Below are 18,319 nucleotides of genomic sequence, written 5' to 3'. Positions count from 1 at the left end.
TTTTCCTTTCATCGTCCATAATACAGTAGGCAAAAGACTGTCTTAAAGATCACTACAGAATGAAGCAGGAAGTGTAAAACTCCCTAGCAGTGAACCAGATTGGATACATTGAGACTTCAAAACATGGAAAATTACTGCTAGCTGTTGGAATCAGAGATAGTGGCACTTGAGCTGGATTCTGAAAGATAGATTTAGGCATGCAGAAATGAGGAGTACAGGGAAGGAATTGCAAGACTGAAGGAACCATAAAAACAGGATAAACACCAGATGTGTAGGGTAGTCAGTGAGTTGAATGGATTTCCTGGAAAAGGAAGGTTGATTGGAGCCTAATTATAATAGAAATTCTTGAATATCAGGTACTTAGATTCCTATGTGTATGTGTATGTGTGTGTGTGTGTGTGTGATGCATGGTCAGAAAAATTGATGTGTCTTCAGTGTGTAAAATAGATTGTTAATGGAAAAGGACAGCTTAGTTTATACCATGTTTAATGGCTAGAGGAGGGAGAAACTTCCAAACTTTCAGAGATAGCTTTGTTAAGACTTGGATTAAAGGTTCCGATTACAGGAAGAAAGGAAGGAGAAAGGAGAGCATAGTAAGAAAGGAAGCTTCATTTGTTCCTGGTCTTTCTCAGTTCTTTCTTGGTGTTCTTTCTTGGTCTACCCTTTATGCTGCCTTCAAACTTATTTGCCTCTCCTGGAATTCAAAAATTGTTACCTAAGCTCCCTTCTTTCCCTGTGTTATTTTTCTTACATTGCTTTTGTATTCATCATTTTAGAGCTATATTCGTCGTGATTGCAAAGATAGATGGAGTCAAATAGTAAAGTAGATAGTCAAAGAAGCGGAAAAGAGAGACCTGCACATTTTTTCTAAACCTCAGGCTTTTTAGCAACCCCCAATAAATTTAAAAACAGCTATTAACCAGATTAATAAGTTGCTATTTTGAGGTGCTTATTCTTTTCCTTATTTTCTGACCACTCGTGGTAAATGCCAGGAAACCAGTGTGCATTGGACATAAAGTGAACCTCTAAAGGCAAAGGGAAGCAGAATCAGGAGTGTGGGTAATACACACATGCTTGTGTGAGCCCGTGCATGGGTGCGCGCGCGCACACACACACACACACACTCACACACACACACACACACACACACACAAAGAGCCCAACCCTTAGATAAGGCAAGACGTTGTACAGAGAAGAAAATCATCATGCATCTCAAAGCTATGAATTAAATATAAGAAGAGACCCTCTATACACACTTGATTTGTAAAATTAGGTCACTAAAGTCTGAGTTTAGAGGTTTTCTTCTTTCAGATATCTTATAGCATAGCATCATGGGTTCTCAGGAGAAATTTTTGTTGTAACCAGTTTTTGCAAGATTTCAGATTTGCCTAGAAAGTGACATGGAAAATTGACACTTGAATATACTAAGTTCTGGAAGGTAAAGAATGCAAAACATCAATTTTGAAAGTGCTTGCTCACAGGGTTTTAAGTTTGGCTAATTTGTTGAACCAGTAAATTGAGTAGGAGGAGCTGTGAATTTACCCAGATTGAAATGTAGAGCAGATAACCATCATGCAGTAAAAGCTTTTGTGAGCCCTGCAGCTACTATTACAGATTATGCTGCAATTGTGGTTTTATGTGAACTGGACATAATTGGTCGTCAGGACGAACTGCAGCTTACTGAATGCTTGCCTTGGCGAGCTGGTCTTTTGCTAGATTCGATATAGATCTGTGCGTCGGGTAGCAGTTGAAGCTCGCTCACACAGCAGTATTTTGAAGATGGGATACAGAGACACCACTAGAAGAAGGCCTGTTGTGTGGGATAGTGCTAAGAGCTGGCATTCTCTCAGCAGAAAAGCTTATCAAATACCTTCTGTAGTTAGCTTTCAGGGTTTACTGCCAGATTGCCCAATCGAACCACTGCTGTTTCTTCTTTCTATATTTTATGTGCTCTTGGAAAAATTTTAAGCTTACAGAAAATTTGCAAGAACGGTACAAAGAACTCCCACATACACTTCACTCAGAGCACCCAGAGACTTTATTCAGTTTCACTGATTGTGCCAGAGAGATCCCTTTGACGGATTCAGGATGACTGTTGAATCCAGGTGTCACATCTTCTTAATATCCCTCAGTCTGGAGCAGTTCTTTGGTCTTTCCTTGGCTTTCGTGAAGCTGATATGCTGAAGACAGGCGTTTGTAGAACGTTTCTTAATTTGGGTTTGTCTGAGATTTCCTCATGTTTAGCTGCATATTCTGTTTTTTTTTTTTTTTTCTTTCTAGAATTTGTCACAGAAATGCTGCTGTGTTCTTTCCATTGCACCCTATCAGGTAGCAACAATATCTCTGCTTCCCATTTTGGTGCTGTTAAATTTTCTCCCTTGATTAAGATAATGTCTGTCAGGGTTTTTCACTCTAGAGTTACTTTGCCCCATTTGTATTTAATAAGTATTTTTGTGGGAAGATATTTTGAGACTCTTTATAAAAAGTCTATTTCTTGATCTACTTTTACCTGTAAGGCTTAGCATCCATTGAGATTTCTTGTGGAAATTAATATTTTACTTTAATAGAGGTCAAATGGTTTCTAATCCTGCACATTCCTTGTGCATTTATGCCTTGGCTTTCTTTGTTAAGAAAGAGATACCCTTTCTCCTTCTCCCTTCTTCTCTCTTCAAATTGTGTGGACTAATGGATTCTGATTGTATTCAGTGGATTATAATCCATTGACATGACTATTTTAATACTTAAATTTTCTCAGATTTCACTACTGGGATCCTCTTCAAGCTGGCTTCTGCTCTCATTATTCTTTGAGAGCTTCATTTCTTTTTGGCTCAAGGAGTTCCAGGCTCATTTTGTCCTCTCCCTGTCTTGGCAGCAGCTTTTACTAAGGAGTCCTGATTTCTTTTTGTAGAGAGTGATATTTAGAAACCAAGATCTCACTGCTCCCAATATACGTGTGCTCCCACATACACACTTATATCATTATTTTTCTCAGCATCTGTGAGCTAGCTATGATACATATACACAAAGACAGACAGCCCTCAACTTACAATGGTGTCAAAGCAAATATGCACTCAGTAGAAGCCATACGTTGGGATTTGATTTTTGCCCAGGCGACTGATATGCAGTACGGTCCTCTCTCTGGTGATGCCGGGTAGCAGGAGGAGCCCACAGCCTGTCAGCCAGCAATCATGAGAGTAAAAAATCTGATGCCCGTACAACCCTTCTGTCCCCCATACAACCATCTCATATGTCACTTTCAGTACAATATTCAATAAATTACATGAGATATTCAACACTTTGTTGTAAAATGGGCTTTGTGTGAGATGGTTTTGCCCAGTGGAAGTTAATGTAAGTGTTCCGAGCACATCTAAGGTAGACTAGGCTGAGCTATGGTGTTCAGTCTCTTAATAAATTCATTTTCAACTTACGATATTTTCATATTTTCAACTTACAATGGGTTTATCGGAATGTAACCCTGTCATAAATTGAGGACAATATGTTTTTTCCCTTCCTCTACTTGTATTTCCTTTAGTCAACTGAAAAACCTGGCTTCCATTATCCTCACTATGTTTTCTTTTCTTTTCTTTTCTTTTTTTTTTAAAGATTTTATTTATTCATTTATTTGACAGAGAGAGATCAGAAGTAGGCAGAGAGTCAGGCAGAGAGAAAGGGGGAAGCCGGCTCCCTGCTGAGCGGAAAGCACCGTGCAAGTCTCGATCCCAGAACCCTGAGATCATGACCTGAGCCAAAGGCAGAGGCTTAACCCACTGAGCCACACAGGCACCCCCTCACTATGTTTTCTTATTTGCTCAACCCACCTGAATCTAACGTATCTCCCTTCCACACTGAACTGCTTTTCACCCTGACAGATTTCTGTCCTTGGCCCTGGCCGTCACCTGTCCGCCTTCCCACTGGGAAGGAAAGAAGAAAGCAAAACCATTGGTGGTTTTGGAAAGATACTTTTCTTTGCCTTTGTTGGATTTATAAATCAAGAACTGTAAGACCATTAATTAATACTGCTACCTCAGACCAGTTCTGTTTGTGTTCATATTGTGACTGGATCCATATTAAGATGAATGCACAGAAAGATTTATCTTGATTGGTATAAATCAATAAGCAAACACCCATATTTATGAAATTTGAAATTTGCAGGTTGATAGTATCTAGGACTTATTGTTGAATTCCTTTAAGTGGTGTGTATAATAGCTTCTTTTTCTCAAGAGTAAAAATTTAAGGTAGTAATGAACAGAGAATAATATTTCAGGTAGACCAATAGATATTGTCACATTCAGATATTGTGTGAGTGAGTGAGTGAGGTATGTGTCAACGAATGAGAACTTAAACATACTAAAATAGTGTCCTGTGGCATTTGGATGGTATTAGACTGGAGGGTAGCAGTTAAAAAATGGTATTTAGAGGCAGCCAGTTTCAAATACAGAATGATTGTCAACCAGCTTGTTCCATAGACAAATTATTAACCTCCAGAAGCCTAAATTTATCTATAGCACCTACATTATAAGTGTCTTGATCTGTTCAAACTGCTATCACAAAAGTATCATAGACCGAGTGGCTTAAACAGCAAATATTTATTTCTCATGATTCTGCAGGCCAGGAAGTCTGAGATCAAAGTGCTGGCACATTCCATGTCTGGTGAGAGCTTGCTTCCTGGTTCATAGATGACCAACTTTGCACTCTGTGCTCATGTGGCAGAAGGGACAGTGGAGTTCTCTGAGGTCTCTTCTACAACAGCACTAATCCCAGACATCAGTGCTCTACCCTCAGTACCTAATTAGCCCCCAAAGTCTCCATCTCCTAATACTATCATATTGGAGATTAGTTTTCAACATAAGAATTTGTGGGAAGAAACAGACATTCATTCCATAACAGGAATACCAGGCCTGGTATTTGACACATAGTAAGTACACATAGACAGGAAAGAGCTTTTATGTCACTCATCAGTGAAGTCTAGATTTTTCACCACTACCCCCTTAGTAACAGATAATGACACTGAGAGCCTGGCTTATTAGCACTCTAAATGAATTAAATGGTGTTTTTTTGCAGTGCTGTATTTTACAATTTCAATGGGTATTTGTAACATATTGACCATGTTGTAAATGCATAGTAATTAGTCTTCACAGAACATATCTTCTAAATATTTTAAAGGAACATCATGACACTTACTTTTTCTTTTTCCAATCAATATGAGGAAAATGCAGTATCAGTTTATGTGGGAACAGTGGATGATGCCACTTTAGTATCCATTATATCGTCAAGATGTACCCTTTGATTGAAGAACACTATTGATTCTGAACTCTTCAGAAATTGTTTCATGAAGCAACCTGAAATCCTTTTATTTTATTAGAATGAAACATGTACAAAAAGAGAGGACATGTTGGGAGTCTTCAGAGATTTAACTGAACTTCTTTGATCATTTGTATAAAAGTTAAGTCTTTACCAGTTAGCAGTGATTACCCCTCTGGAGACTGGAGTTAAAATCTGATTCTACTCTAACAAATACTGAGTGGAAATCCTGGAGAAATGAATGGCTCATAACATGTAAAACAGAGATCTGGACCCATTTACATGTCCGTGCAAACCAAAGATGACTTCCAAGTCCTTTTTATAATTATTTAAAATTTAATCATTCTATGTTCCTTTCCTTGATCAACCTTCTTCTAATGATAGCACTGCTAATGTAAGGAATACCATGGAAAATACACCAAAGAACTTGAAAATAAGGTAAATAAGATTGCCCCTTGTGACTGAAAGTAAAAAAGGGTAATAAAGAGGGAATCAGCCAGAAACACACACTGACAGATTCATATAATAAAATAAAACAAAGGTTCCTGAGACAAGACTGAGCTGTCAAAAGCATGCATACTTTTTTTTTTTTTTAAGATTTTATTTATTTATTTGACAGAGGTCACAAGTAGGCAGAGAGGCAGGCAGAGAAAGAGGGGGAAGCAGGCTTCCTGCTGAGCAGAGAGCCCGATGTGGGGCTTGATCCCAGGACCCTGGACCCAGGACCCTGGTATCATGACCTGAGCCAAAGGCAAAGGGTTTAACCCACTGAGCCACCCAGGCGCCCCAAAAGCCTGCATACTTTTTATACTTTTTATAAAAGAGACTTTTTATACTTTTTATACTTTTTATAAAAGAGACTCAGGGGTGCCTGGGTGGCTCAGTGGGTTTAAGCCTCTGCCTTCAGCTCAGGTCATGATCTCAGGGTCCTGGGATCAAGTCCCGTATCGGGCTCTCTGCACAGCGGGAAGCCTGCTTCCCTCTCTCTCTGCCTGACTCTCTGCCTACTTGTGATCTCTGTCTGTCGAATAAATAAAGAAAAATCTTTAAAAAAAAAAAAAAAAAAGAGACTCAGACGAGGGTGTGCAGACGGCTGATGGCACAGAGTACCAGGTCTCACATATTGAAGAAGATAGCCACAGTCAGCTCCCGAGCAGTACTTTTTAAGTACTGCTTTGTTCAGAGCAAAGCAAAATTTGTACTCTCAAAACATGTTCTGAATATGCTTTTGCTCCATGCAGATTTTTCCAGAGGGAGATACTGTGAATCTTTGTAACTAACATGACCACAGGCATTCGGGCTCCTATAACAGCTGCTGATCTTGTTCTAATAAGAACCAATTGGCTCTGGGCTTTAGACAGCCATCATAGTGAACTACTTAATGTGACTCAGCTTCTGAGAGATCAGTCTGTGAATACTGAGTCTGCAGGACTAGAGGCTAATCCTGGCTCACAGCCAGTTTACCAAGGCACCCTGCCTTCCTGGCATGCAGCCAGTCAGCTTTCCCTGGGGTCTCCAGTCTTACTACATACTCTCCGTTTAAACTTCTTCAGTGAGTAACAAAAGTCCTTAGAAAACTTCAGAGGATTTTATCCCTTCATTCAGAGACAGCTGGCTAAGGATCAGGTCAGGGAAGGACAGTGGCCAGTGAGAAATGAGCCCAAGTAGAGAAGCCAACTATAGTGGGCTTCAGCAGTGAATAGCAAGGGGTATCAATAGACAGGGCTGTAGGAGAACCCGGGAGCCAGAGAAGAAAAGAAATGGGCTATACAGAGAGCCAGATATATTCCCCACATTTTAATGTTGATCAGAATCCTACATGCCTCAAGAGAATGCCTTTCCAAACCTTAAGTAATAATAACACTTGAGTTCACAATTATTTTGCAAGGAGCATATTTTTCTTTGCTTTCATACATGGGCAAATTGAGGTTCAAGGAGGGTAAGTACCTTAGCAAGGTCACATGAGTTAGTAAGTAGGTAGTTAGAGAGCCAAGTTTTACACTGAAACCCAGTGCATGCACCATTATACCATGCTTCCTTCCATGTGCTATACTCCAGTAATGCCATTTTATCATAACTACTAGTAAGATTTTTTATTTATCAACTATTTCCTGAGTGCAACATATTGTGAGACTAGGGCAAGGCATTGGGATACAATGGTGAGCATAAAAAGATTTAATGATTGGATAAAAGAGAATAAAAGAGGGGAAAAGTAGCATCCATAGAGAATGGGGTACAAACTGGAAGATTTTTGTAACAGAAGCCAGGGTAGGGCAATTTCATGAAAAGACTAATGGTCCTCTGTTCTAAATGCTGCCAAAACATCAAGGAAGGTGAAGACTAAGATGTGTTGATTTTAGCAACATTGAGGTCTTTACTGGCCTTTATGGTACATCCTGTCACTTGGATACTATATTCTCTTTCTTAATTTTGCCACGCTTTTTATATTCAGTTTTAAGTTAGAATAAAATAAGGATAGTCTGCCAGAAATCAACAGAAACCATTTGTATGAATTCTTACATAGCTCTTTCTCTTCTATATCAATCTCTGTATATACACATACACCCATACATACAGCATAAAGTTTTCCATGATTTCTTAAAATCCTAATGAACTCAGAGTTTTTATATCTGTCAGATCAATTCAAAGTATTTTTGGTGATTATGCTTTATTTCCTTTCAAACAACACCAGGATTTAGAATAAGAATAACATATTAATTAAAAATTGATTCAGCAAAAAAACATACTGCATTTTCCTTTCACATATAAATATTCTCTATAGATGTCTTTAAAAATGAGAACTATTTAGTGACCTCTTGCCATGGTCCAAACCCGGTCGTACAAATGGGACTCCCAGCAAATGAGAAGTCTCCAAAGGACACAGTCTAGCATACAATGCTATAGTGCCTTGCCTCCATCTGTGTCTTAGTAGTTCCTGAGGTAGATTTTTTAAAATGTGGTGATTTGGATCAAATATATGTAGATTTTGAAGCTGCACCAGGAAAGATCATGTTTCTTAAAACATTCGCCTGTGCATAAAAGGAAGAAGCAATGTATGAAGTAAGACTGGAATGTCAGAATATATGCAGTCTTGTCTGTTGCATGTTTTTCATTTGGTTAGACCTACTCTCTACATATTACTCACATACACAAATACATACCAATGCATACACACACACATAAACATAAAATATACAGTAGATGAAATTTTAATGAGAATTTGGTTTTCATTTACTTTAACTTTTCTGAAATTTGTTTTTACTTACACTTCCAATTTTAGGATATATTTTCTAGAATTTTCACGGAAAAAATAATTTTAGGGGTGCTTTCAGTACTTTTATTGGTTATTCTGACAAGAACACAACTTAGCCAGACTTTTTTTCTAAAACAGCAGAAAAAAAAAGTTGGATCTTTTCATCTTTTGCTTCTCCAAAATACAACTATTGGTAATTACAAGCTTTCAAGTTCAGGAAAGTCTAAGAAATATGATTTAATATCTCACTCCTACTTGGGTTGTATATGAAAAATATAATAAAGACTATCTCTAATAGATAGTTTTGGAATGTCTCCGTTATTAGGAGATGCTTACTTACCTTGATAGAAAACTTTTAACATGTTGATTTCTGCTTGTACTAGAGAACTTTGAGTCACTGGTGACAACAAATGCTATCTGTTTCTGTCTTTTTGGTTAATTTCAGATCGCATTCAGAAAATGAAGGTACCTCTTTACCATCTGCTGACTCCTGTACCAGTCCTACTAAGATGGATTTATCATATAATAAAACTGCTAAGCAGTGCCTAGAGGAGATATCTGGTAAGTGACCTGATTGATGGGTAGGTCAAACCTCAGAATTTTTGCAATCTCTCTGTAAGTCTTTTTATTAAGTGTTACTGTGCTATACTGTTTTTTCTTAAGCATAAATGGACTGTGCACATCTCGTACTTCAGAGATATTTGGCTACTTTGCTCAGGGTGATCTCTTTATTGTTCTGTGAAGAATTTTGTAAAGAATGGTAGTGCTTTTAGAGGTTGAGATCTTTAAGTCATTCTCACCCTTAGTTAAGTTCAATATAAGAAAAGTTCTGGAAAACTTTCCATTATTAATAAGACAGCCCTTGAATATATTTGGAGATCTAAAAAATGTTAAGGATCAGATGTCAATGCAAATATTCCATGGCCAATCTAACGCTCTCTTTTTTCAATTCTATACTATTTAGAAAACTCTTACATGATGTCTCCAAATGTATATTTAGGAAAAAATCTAATTATGGAAATATTTCATTATATATAAATAATTTAAGGAAAAAAAAACATATTCATACCCAGACACAATTTGTCAGACTTTTAAGTATATAAAACACACTTTCCTGTGTTAGTCCAAGGTTTTTTTTTTCCTAGGGCCCAGGTAAACATAGGCATATATGGAAAACCTTTGGTGTAATTGTATTATATAGGTCCATATTTATGAGCAACTAAGAAAGCTTTTAGCAAAATACATGCTCCTAAGGGGAAAAAGAGTTTAAGAACATTTTATCTAAATGTAAGAATTCATAGAAGTAGTGGTATATCTCTTATTCCAATAAGTTTCTGGTCAGCCCTGGTAAATTCTGAAGAAAAAAAAAATAAAGAAATATTTAATATTAAAAAAAAGTTGTTATTGTACTCCAAAGATTCAAAGAATTGTCCTGAAGCTCATAAAAATAACCATATCACAATTTTGGGTGCTAAAGAGCTTCTTCACTTTGGTGAACTTGAACACTTTGGCAGGCTGCAGCCATTAACACAATATCTCCCAGTAGTTAATGACCACATTGATAACACAACATTTCAGGGGGTCCTTGTAGAATTATCAGTGGCATCATCAGGCATCAGAAGTTTGTGTGAAGATTACAGTGGGCCAGTACTGAGTAAAGATAGAGAAGTTGATGGCAAGACATAGCAATCGGGATGGTATTTGCAGATTTTTCAATAGTTGGGGAAAGCTTTGGCTTTCCCATAGCTCCAGATAGTCTCATAATCAGAATGATGATGGATATATGTATTGTGATAGATATTTTTAAAACTTAGTATGGCATGAAGATTCATATACTTCAGACATTTCTGTATTCATGAATGTCTTCAATTATGTATCAAGATACCTATGAAATACTAGAGCTCAAGTACGTAAGACAAAATGCATTTAGTACAATTTGAACTCTAATTTTTATGGGAATTTCACAAGGAACATTGTTTCTTTGAAATTCGTATATCACTGAGTCTCTATTTAAATAATCCATATTTGATTTTTTTCTCCGGTTTCTTATTCTGTCCACCACTTGATCATTTTTTCATATTTTCAGTTAATATTTCCATTTAATATTCTGCTGTCTTAAATATAACATTTAGAAGTGAAATATAAACTAGATTTGAACACAATATAATAACTTAGTGGATTTATTGGAGATATAATATTACTTTGCATTTTTGTTAATTATTTGTATGGGATTATAGATTTGAGTCTGTGATTTAGATAGGAATATAATAAAAGAAAGAAAACAGCAAATAAATGGTAAAATGAGTCTTATCTGATTGTGTCATTTCTGTTATTTGTTTAAAATGATAAAATAGTAAAATTTCTCTGAGGCAAACTTGAGATTTTCTAGAAGAAAGAGGATATTCATTTATGATTAGTAAGCTGTAAATTGAGTACTGTCATTGGAAGAATCTAGGTAAGAGTATACAGGCAGACCAGTGATGAGAGGATGATTAGCATACCCTGGTCTTTCTTCCAATGATCTTGTCTTCTAATCCCTCCTGAGCTACTTAAGCTCATGGTCCTACCCTCCACGCAGGCATCATCGGTCTCTGCATCTTCTCCACAGACTCACTTCTAGGCATCCCAATCTTGCTGATTCCATCCTGGCTTTTCAGTGCTATTTCTTTTGGTCCAACTCTACCAGTGCTTCTGTAGGATTTCTAAATGCTGATTTAAATATGGATTGCATTTTAAAATTCTCTTTCTATTGGGTCTAAATGGTGATCCCACAGCATTTTACTGACCTTCATCAAACTCTGCATATTCTTTCTCCATCCCGCCCCCCACCCCAACTCACTGAATTCCTGTGTAACTGAATGTAGTTTGACTTTTGCATATACCCTTTACTCTTGTTCCCCTCTCACTTCATTTGATAAAGTCACAGTCCTGGTTACGTTCAACCCTCCACCTGTTCCATACCAGCAATGAATGAACCTGGAGAAAAACACGTCCCATGGTAATGTGATTCACTTTATATTTATGGCCCCCAACATTTAAAGAATATTTAGTGCTGTCTAGCAGTCATTTTTTATTTCTTTAATACGTTCATTCTTTTTTTTTTTTTGTCATCTAAGAACCCTCTCAAGCTCTTAGATGACAATTTTATACCTTTTCTGCTCAAACTTACCATACCAGCTCTTCTACCCTCTCCCTTAACTGATGACCTTGATGTTGATTTCATTGCAAAAAATTGAAACAGAGAGAAAAGAATTTCATACACCCCTGCTACCACATCTACCTACATACAACATTTATACACATTCTTTCCACCTTTCCTCAGATTACTTTCTCTTCTACCTACTTAATATCTCCCTCTGCTCCAAATCATTCTCTGTAATCCTCAGGGTGCTAGTTATCTCCAGTTTTAATTTTTTAAAAAAATCAAAAACAGACCTTCTCTTGACCCCTTCCTTTCTTTCTTTCTTCTCCTGATTTCTGTTGTTGCTACTATATTCTGGCTGCTGGAGAAACCACAGACCACAAAAGTACTTGAAATCATTGCTGAGCCCACAAAATATTCCTTCAAAGACAATATGAAATAAGGGAAGTAAAATGTTCTAGGAAGTAGAAAATATACTTCTGGTCTCTACGCTGCCATCATTTAGCTGAATTGTTCCTTGGTTTCCTTTTTTATTTTTGTGAGATGACTGTGATGCTTAATAAACTCACAGGATTGTTGTGAGATAGAGTTTTATTCATCTGCCCATATTTTCAGTAATCTTCGCCTGGTACCTTATCCATGCTGGGCGTTGTAGGGATTGGGAAAACAAACATGACTAACACATGAGCCCTGTTATGAAGAGTAAGACACAAAAGTTAACACCACAAATAAATTACTAGATGCCTGGGAGCAACTAAGTTAGCTGTGAAGAGTTAGGGCTTAAAATCATATTCCAGGAAGAAACAACTTCAATGAAAATGATTTGAAAAAAAGATTCTATTTATTAGTTTCATTTGTTTTTTATTATAAAAGTGGGAACTTTTCTTAAGTTCACTGGAATCTTGGTAGTTCACTGGTTTTTTATAACCAGAAATTTCAGTACTATTGTTATTGTTGAACTCTTGCTGGTAACGGTTGGTGCGGGGGCCTCACTGGGGACTAATTCTGTCCTGCTCTCCAAGAGAAGTAGCCCTAATGATATAGAACTCTGATGGATTTAGTCTTGGCAGGATAAGATCCGGTTTTGAGAATTTTTGAAGCCTATGCTATTTGAGGGAGCGTGAAAATAATATAAAAATAGAAATATAAAATTACACGTAGTGTTTTAGGAAGGAGCATAAGCTGGTTAGAAGATCTATATCTTAAGAACCATTGGCTTCATAGTAAATATGCCTTGATATCCTGGTATAGTTTTGGCTGACCAGCATCCCTTACCCTATCTGCTAGTAATAATAGCACCTTAATCTTATTTTTTCTTCTTCTTATTTTTTTCTGGTGGGGGAAACCATTGCCCTATCAATCGCTGCTTATGTGGTTCGAGTAAAATTGACACAAGCAGATCAAATCAGAACAACCTTTTCCCTTAACCACAGTGACCCTTTCAAGAATGGACAAGTGGCCCAATTCAGTTTAGTCAGAACCAATGAGAATAAACGTCAGAACTTTTCCTAAGGCTATTAGAAGAGAGACGTGGTTTTTCCAGTAGACCCAACACTAATCAAAAGGAGCTAGGACCTTCCGGCAGTTACCTTCACCCTCAAGTGAAATAAACATCAAGAAAACAGAACCAAGGGCAGGAGAGAATGAGCTCAAGGTCATTGTAGGTAATGTCTGAGCCCCTGTGCACAAGCCATGCCTAAAATTATCCATCCCCCTTCCCTGCATTCTTCTGTTTTGTTCCCCAGGAAAAATCCTTTTTTATGCTTAAACAATGTGAAAATCATCCCTATTGCATGACCTGCAAGAGGCATGACATGTAAAGATTTGTGATACTGTTAAGGAGCAGACTTGAATGGTTCACACTGAAAAGCAGGTTTGTTAGATTCATGAAGTTAGCCAGGAAGCTTGGCTCTTTACACTTTCATCTACACAGTAATTCACATGAAGTTACAAAAAACACTGTCTTTGTGATTAAATGGTAGTGGAAGTTAAAATGTAGTTAAAAAATGGTGTGAAGAAACATATCAGAAATGAAGGACAATAAAATGGCATACAGAAGAAAACGCAAGACTTTTTCAATTTGGTGACCTTCTATCCCTCTGAATTTTTTGTGTATATCATTCAAGTTTCCTATTACTTGTCATTTTCTTAGGGGGGGAACCTAGGGATTTTTACCCAATCTAATAATGGGGGGGGGTGCCATTAATGATTACAGTCAGGTGGAAAATATTAAATAATTTGTGGCAATGGGTGAGTGAGCTTCTTGCCTGTCCTTTAAGATTCATGCCACAACTTCGATACTCTAAGTCCAGCCAGAGTGGTGGCTCAGATTTTACTGCTATGGCTTGGGTTTCGTTCTTATATTCATTGACAGAAAGAATGTGAACTCAGAGACTATCCCTTTCATCAAGTGCCAAGAGAGCAGCATGCCAAATGTAAAGTAGCTGTATTTTTTAGTCCACTGGAATCATTCAGGAAAGTTTTTAGGTGGTTTGTTTTGTTTTGCTTTGTTTTGTTTTGTTTTGTTTTTTGCTTTTTGTTTGTTTGTTTTTACATAGGTTCACGCTTGCCCTTTTTTTGTGCATAAGGCTTTTTACCAACATGTATAACGTCTGTTTAATGCATTTTTTAAACTTTATCTAGAATTTATACTTGACTGAAAAACACTGTAAGTGCCAGACTGCCTTGGTATTAGCAAAGCTGGCATGCCATTTGTGAAAAGGTAATAATATAATTGAATGAATTTGGGAAATCATTTTAGAAGTGAAAATTTAGATTAAGTAGGATAAGCTAATGGTTACATTTCTTTTCTGACTTACCAGACTTTGTCTTGAATAATGGTCAGTATCTGGTATTTAAGACTTTTGTGAATGATCACTTAAGTTGCCTTTTTCTTGAATGTTTAGAAAGATTAAGAAATCAAACTCAGGTAATTTAAGTCAGTTCGATCTCTTACTTAAATGGCCACTTTATAATTATGTTTATGAAAAGCTGAAAAGCATTCCTTTTTAGAACATTATAGAAGCTATGCTTTATGTTAAGTCTTGGTAAAATTAGAGTGATTCTCATTTTTAGTATCGATAATTTTCTATTCATCTCCTATGCACCAAAGCTTTTTCCTCCGCGTTGTATAACATACATGTATGTGGGTGAATGCAAATAAGTGTAATTAGACCCGTAAATGAATGCACATCCAAAGGAAGCAGGTATAGCTGCTTCTGCAGAAGCAAGAAGTGGGTTCCCCACTGTTATTCAGTGTAAATTGATGAATTGAGGTGGTTCCAGGGGAAAAACGATTGTAGCTGCAAGTTGACAACAATATTTTTAGCTAAAGACATACCCTTTTGATGTTTTCTGTTAGGGTTATTTAAAATAACCAATTCCTTCTTATCAGCCCCTTCCTGGGTCTACCCGTACTCGAAGATTCTATTTCCTGATCCATGAATCAGGATAGACCATGTGATTTAATTTGACCAATGAAATGTGAGTGGAAAAGTGACGTGGGCCATTCCTGAGCAGAAACTTTAAGAGTCAGTTTGCTTGGATCTCTCATTACTTGTCTGAAGACTGTTCCTGCTCTTTTAGCGTGGGTCTTAGTATTAGGGGTGATTGGATCAGAGCTACAGCCAACAGAGTGGATGTTCATGTGAGCAAAAGTGCGTCTTTGTTTTTGTAAGCCACTAGAATTTCGAAAACATTTGTAGATCCAACATAACTTAGGCTAAGTCAGAATTTTTCTACCTGGGCAATACTGACATTGTAGTCTGCATAATTCTTTGTTGTGGGGGGCTGTCCTGTCATTGTTGGGGTATCAACATCACTGGCCTTTACGTACTAGGTGTCAGAAGCACCACACTGCCCAGTTGTAACAACTGAAAATGTTTCCTGATGTTGCTGAATGTCCCCTAACTCAGTTGAATATCCTCAACCCAGTTGAAAAACACTAGTCTCGGGCTAGTAGCTATCAAAGTGGGGTCCCAGAACCAGCAGTATCTGCATCACCGAAATATGTTAGAAATGCAGTCTCGAGTCCCTTTCAGACCTACTAGATGAGTAGGGATGGGGCTGGGGCCCAGCAAGCTATAACTTAATGAGTCCTCCAAGAGTTCTGAACACTAAAGTTTAACCACTGGTTTAAGCTGATGGGTAACAAGCTCCTTTGTATAAGAAGAGGGCATAATTATTGTTTTCACTAATTTTGATGTCTAAACATAAGAATTCCCTTTTTTATGAATCTTTGAGACTCAAAGTGCACTACATGTGTACTTTAGTGTAATACATGTCAGAGAAAATAAAGTTATATAGCATCAGTAAATCTACTGTAGTCTCATAATCTGGTGATTTACTGGGTCACAGTAATTCCAAATGGAAAAGAAATGTATTGCTTAGGAATCCAGAGGGGAGTGGCATTTTGATCTTTTAAAAAAACACTTTGTAAGATGATGTTTTTATAAGGATAATCATCAGTTTCTATCACCAGTTTCTATGATTTGACATTTGTACCCTCATTTAAGCACACTGCATATAAGGAATTAAGAAATTTATTTTTAAAGACCGAAGAATTGAGAATCAGTATTCACATTCACAGATTTGTTTGCTTAATTGCAATTTCTTTTCTGCAAATAATTGTAAAAAATTGCCTTTCATTTAATTCCCTTTTATATATGTGTGTGAAACAGATCTAGCTATGATCTTCCTTGGGGCTGATCTTAAGAATTAATTAGCTTTGCAAAGAAGGTTATTATCATATGTAAAGGTATAGGCAGTGTATATTATAATGCTAATTTATATAGTTAAGAAATTGAGCATTTCCCCTAGTTGAGGTACTCAATATGAAGTGAAAGCTCAGAGGTAATTTGATCTTATTAGTTCAGAAAATGATAGGGACTTATCAGTTGGAAAGGCACCAATATTTCTATGTATTTCTCCACTTTCCTCTTTTTCATATGGAATGTTTATGGGTAGAAAACCTCAAAAAAAATTTTTTAATACTCTTCTCCTTAGCTTTAAATAGTACACATGGTCCCTACTAATTTAATAAGTGTTTTAAAAGTTTTCCTGAATTTAGAATTTTGGGGTGCTGGTGAATATACACAATCAGTACAGGATAAGTATAATAAATTGTCTGTTTTTATTAAAATATTAAAAAACAAAGAGCTGCTGCTGCTGCAATAGTAGACCAGAAAAAATGCTCAGTATCAAAAAACATAATTTGTATTTTATATTTTTTTGTCACATACTTATTTTCTGCATTCTTGGACATCAGCTTTTAATTATGCTTTGGGTGAAAATATTGGGGAAAATCCTCTTGAGTTATTTTCTTTGCTAATTTTTACAGGAAGAAGTCTTGATTTTTTAATTGTCCTGTTAGAATTTTACTAAATAGCTTCAGCATAACAAGCCCTTGACAGATGAGGTGAAGTCTTTCCCTTTAAAGCATTATCTGCCAGCCAGTGGAGAGTGTCATGCTACGTTTTTTAGGTCCTTTACACTCTTGAATTTGATTTGTGCTTTTACAGCACAAATCCCAACATTCAGAAGGCAGATCTGCCTGCTTCAGCTGCCTGCAGCTACAGAGAATTAGTCTGTCATTCTCCGAATCAGAGAATGTGTGAGTGTGTGAGAGTGTGTGTGTGTGTGTGTGTGTGTGTGTGTGTCCGCCTCTGGGGCTGGGTGGCCAGGAGTGATTTAAATGTGCAGAGGGTTAAGAGTGTAGCCTCTCGTTCGGGCTTGGCTTTGAAACCTGTGGCATTCTAGGCTGGACAGCCGCTGCCGTGCTTCTGTTCTGATTTAGCAGGATGTTTGCTGCCATGGCAGCCAGCGGCATCCACTGCAGCAGCAAGGAAGGGCCATAGATCTGAGAATGCAGGTGGAATACTAAAGCCCCAGACGCTCGAGCAGCACTGGGCTTTGGTGCTGAATTTCTGCTCTTAGGGGGCTCCGATGCGGAGGCTGTATGCGTTGCAACGTGTCAGCTCATCTAGAGTCAAGAGCTGCAGACCTAGATCAGTGAAGGGCTGGTGAGAAGTAGGGGAGAAAAAAACGAAGAAAGAAAGAAAGAGAAGAAAAGAAAAGAATAAAACAAAAAACCGTGAGTGAGATCACTGGTGCCTCACTACCTCGCGTTTGGGAACACAGAAGTGATAGAGGGAAATGTGGACCCATCGTCCTGCTGAGACACGTGATTGGATGAAGACTGGAAAACGTAGTTGTCTTCCTGTGCTACTTTCAGCTGGAGCAGTGTCTTTGGTGAACTCTTTTCTGCTTCAGATACACTCAAGCAAAATGCTTGTAAGTACTGCTGATTAGAAAGAGAATGTGGCAAGCTTGATTGTGGGCAACTGATTAATTGTACTGTCGCTCTAGAGTCTTATGTGAATGTTGGCACCTGTTGGGATTTTTACTGAAGTGCATGTGTTAATTAAAACCAAAAATGCTAGTTGCTCTCTCTGTGTAAAAGACAATATGAAGTCCAGTTGAAAAGAAGAAGCCCCTAGAAGAGCCATGCAGCGGCCGGCTGAACTCTCTGTGTTTCGGAGCAAAGAAGTAAGGAAAAGGGGAGCTTGCCTTCAGAAGCAGAAGTCTCTGACCAATCTTGCCCTCACCAGCGAGGGGGAGAGGAG

The 18,319-nt window shown here is 37.5% G+C and overlaps 1 protein-coding gene across 1 annotated transcript in view; it reads left to right on the top strand.

The window, feature by feature from the left end:
- Positions 1-18,319, top strand: part of NAV3 (neuron navigator 3) — a gene marked incomplete at its 3' end in the record, with an annotated part of 387,672 nt that overhangs the window by 181,505 nt on the left and 187,848 nt on the right. The window contains exon 9 of the mRNA XM_080811183.1: positions 9,000-9,115. Coding sequence (XP_080667309.1) covers positions 9,000-9,115 — 116 coding nt within the window. The remainder of the gene's footprint in view (positions 1-8,999; positions 9,116-18,319) is intronic.

This window comes from Martes martes (genome assembly GCF_963455335.1).
Source record: "Martes martes genome assembly, chromosome: 8".
NCBI lineage: Eukaryota > Metazoa > Chordata > Mammalia > Carnivora > Mustelidae > Martes > Martes martes.
The sequence above is the reverse complement of the archived record's forward strand: the minus strand, read 5'-3'. Positions and strand labels throughout refer to the sequence as shown.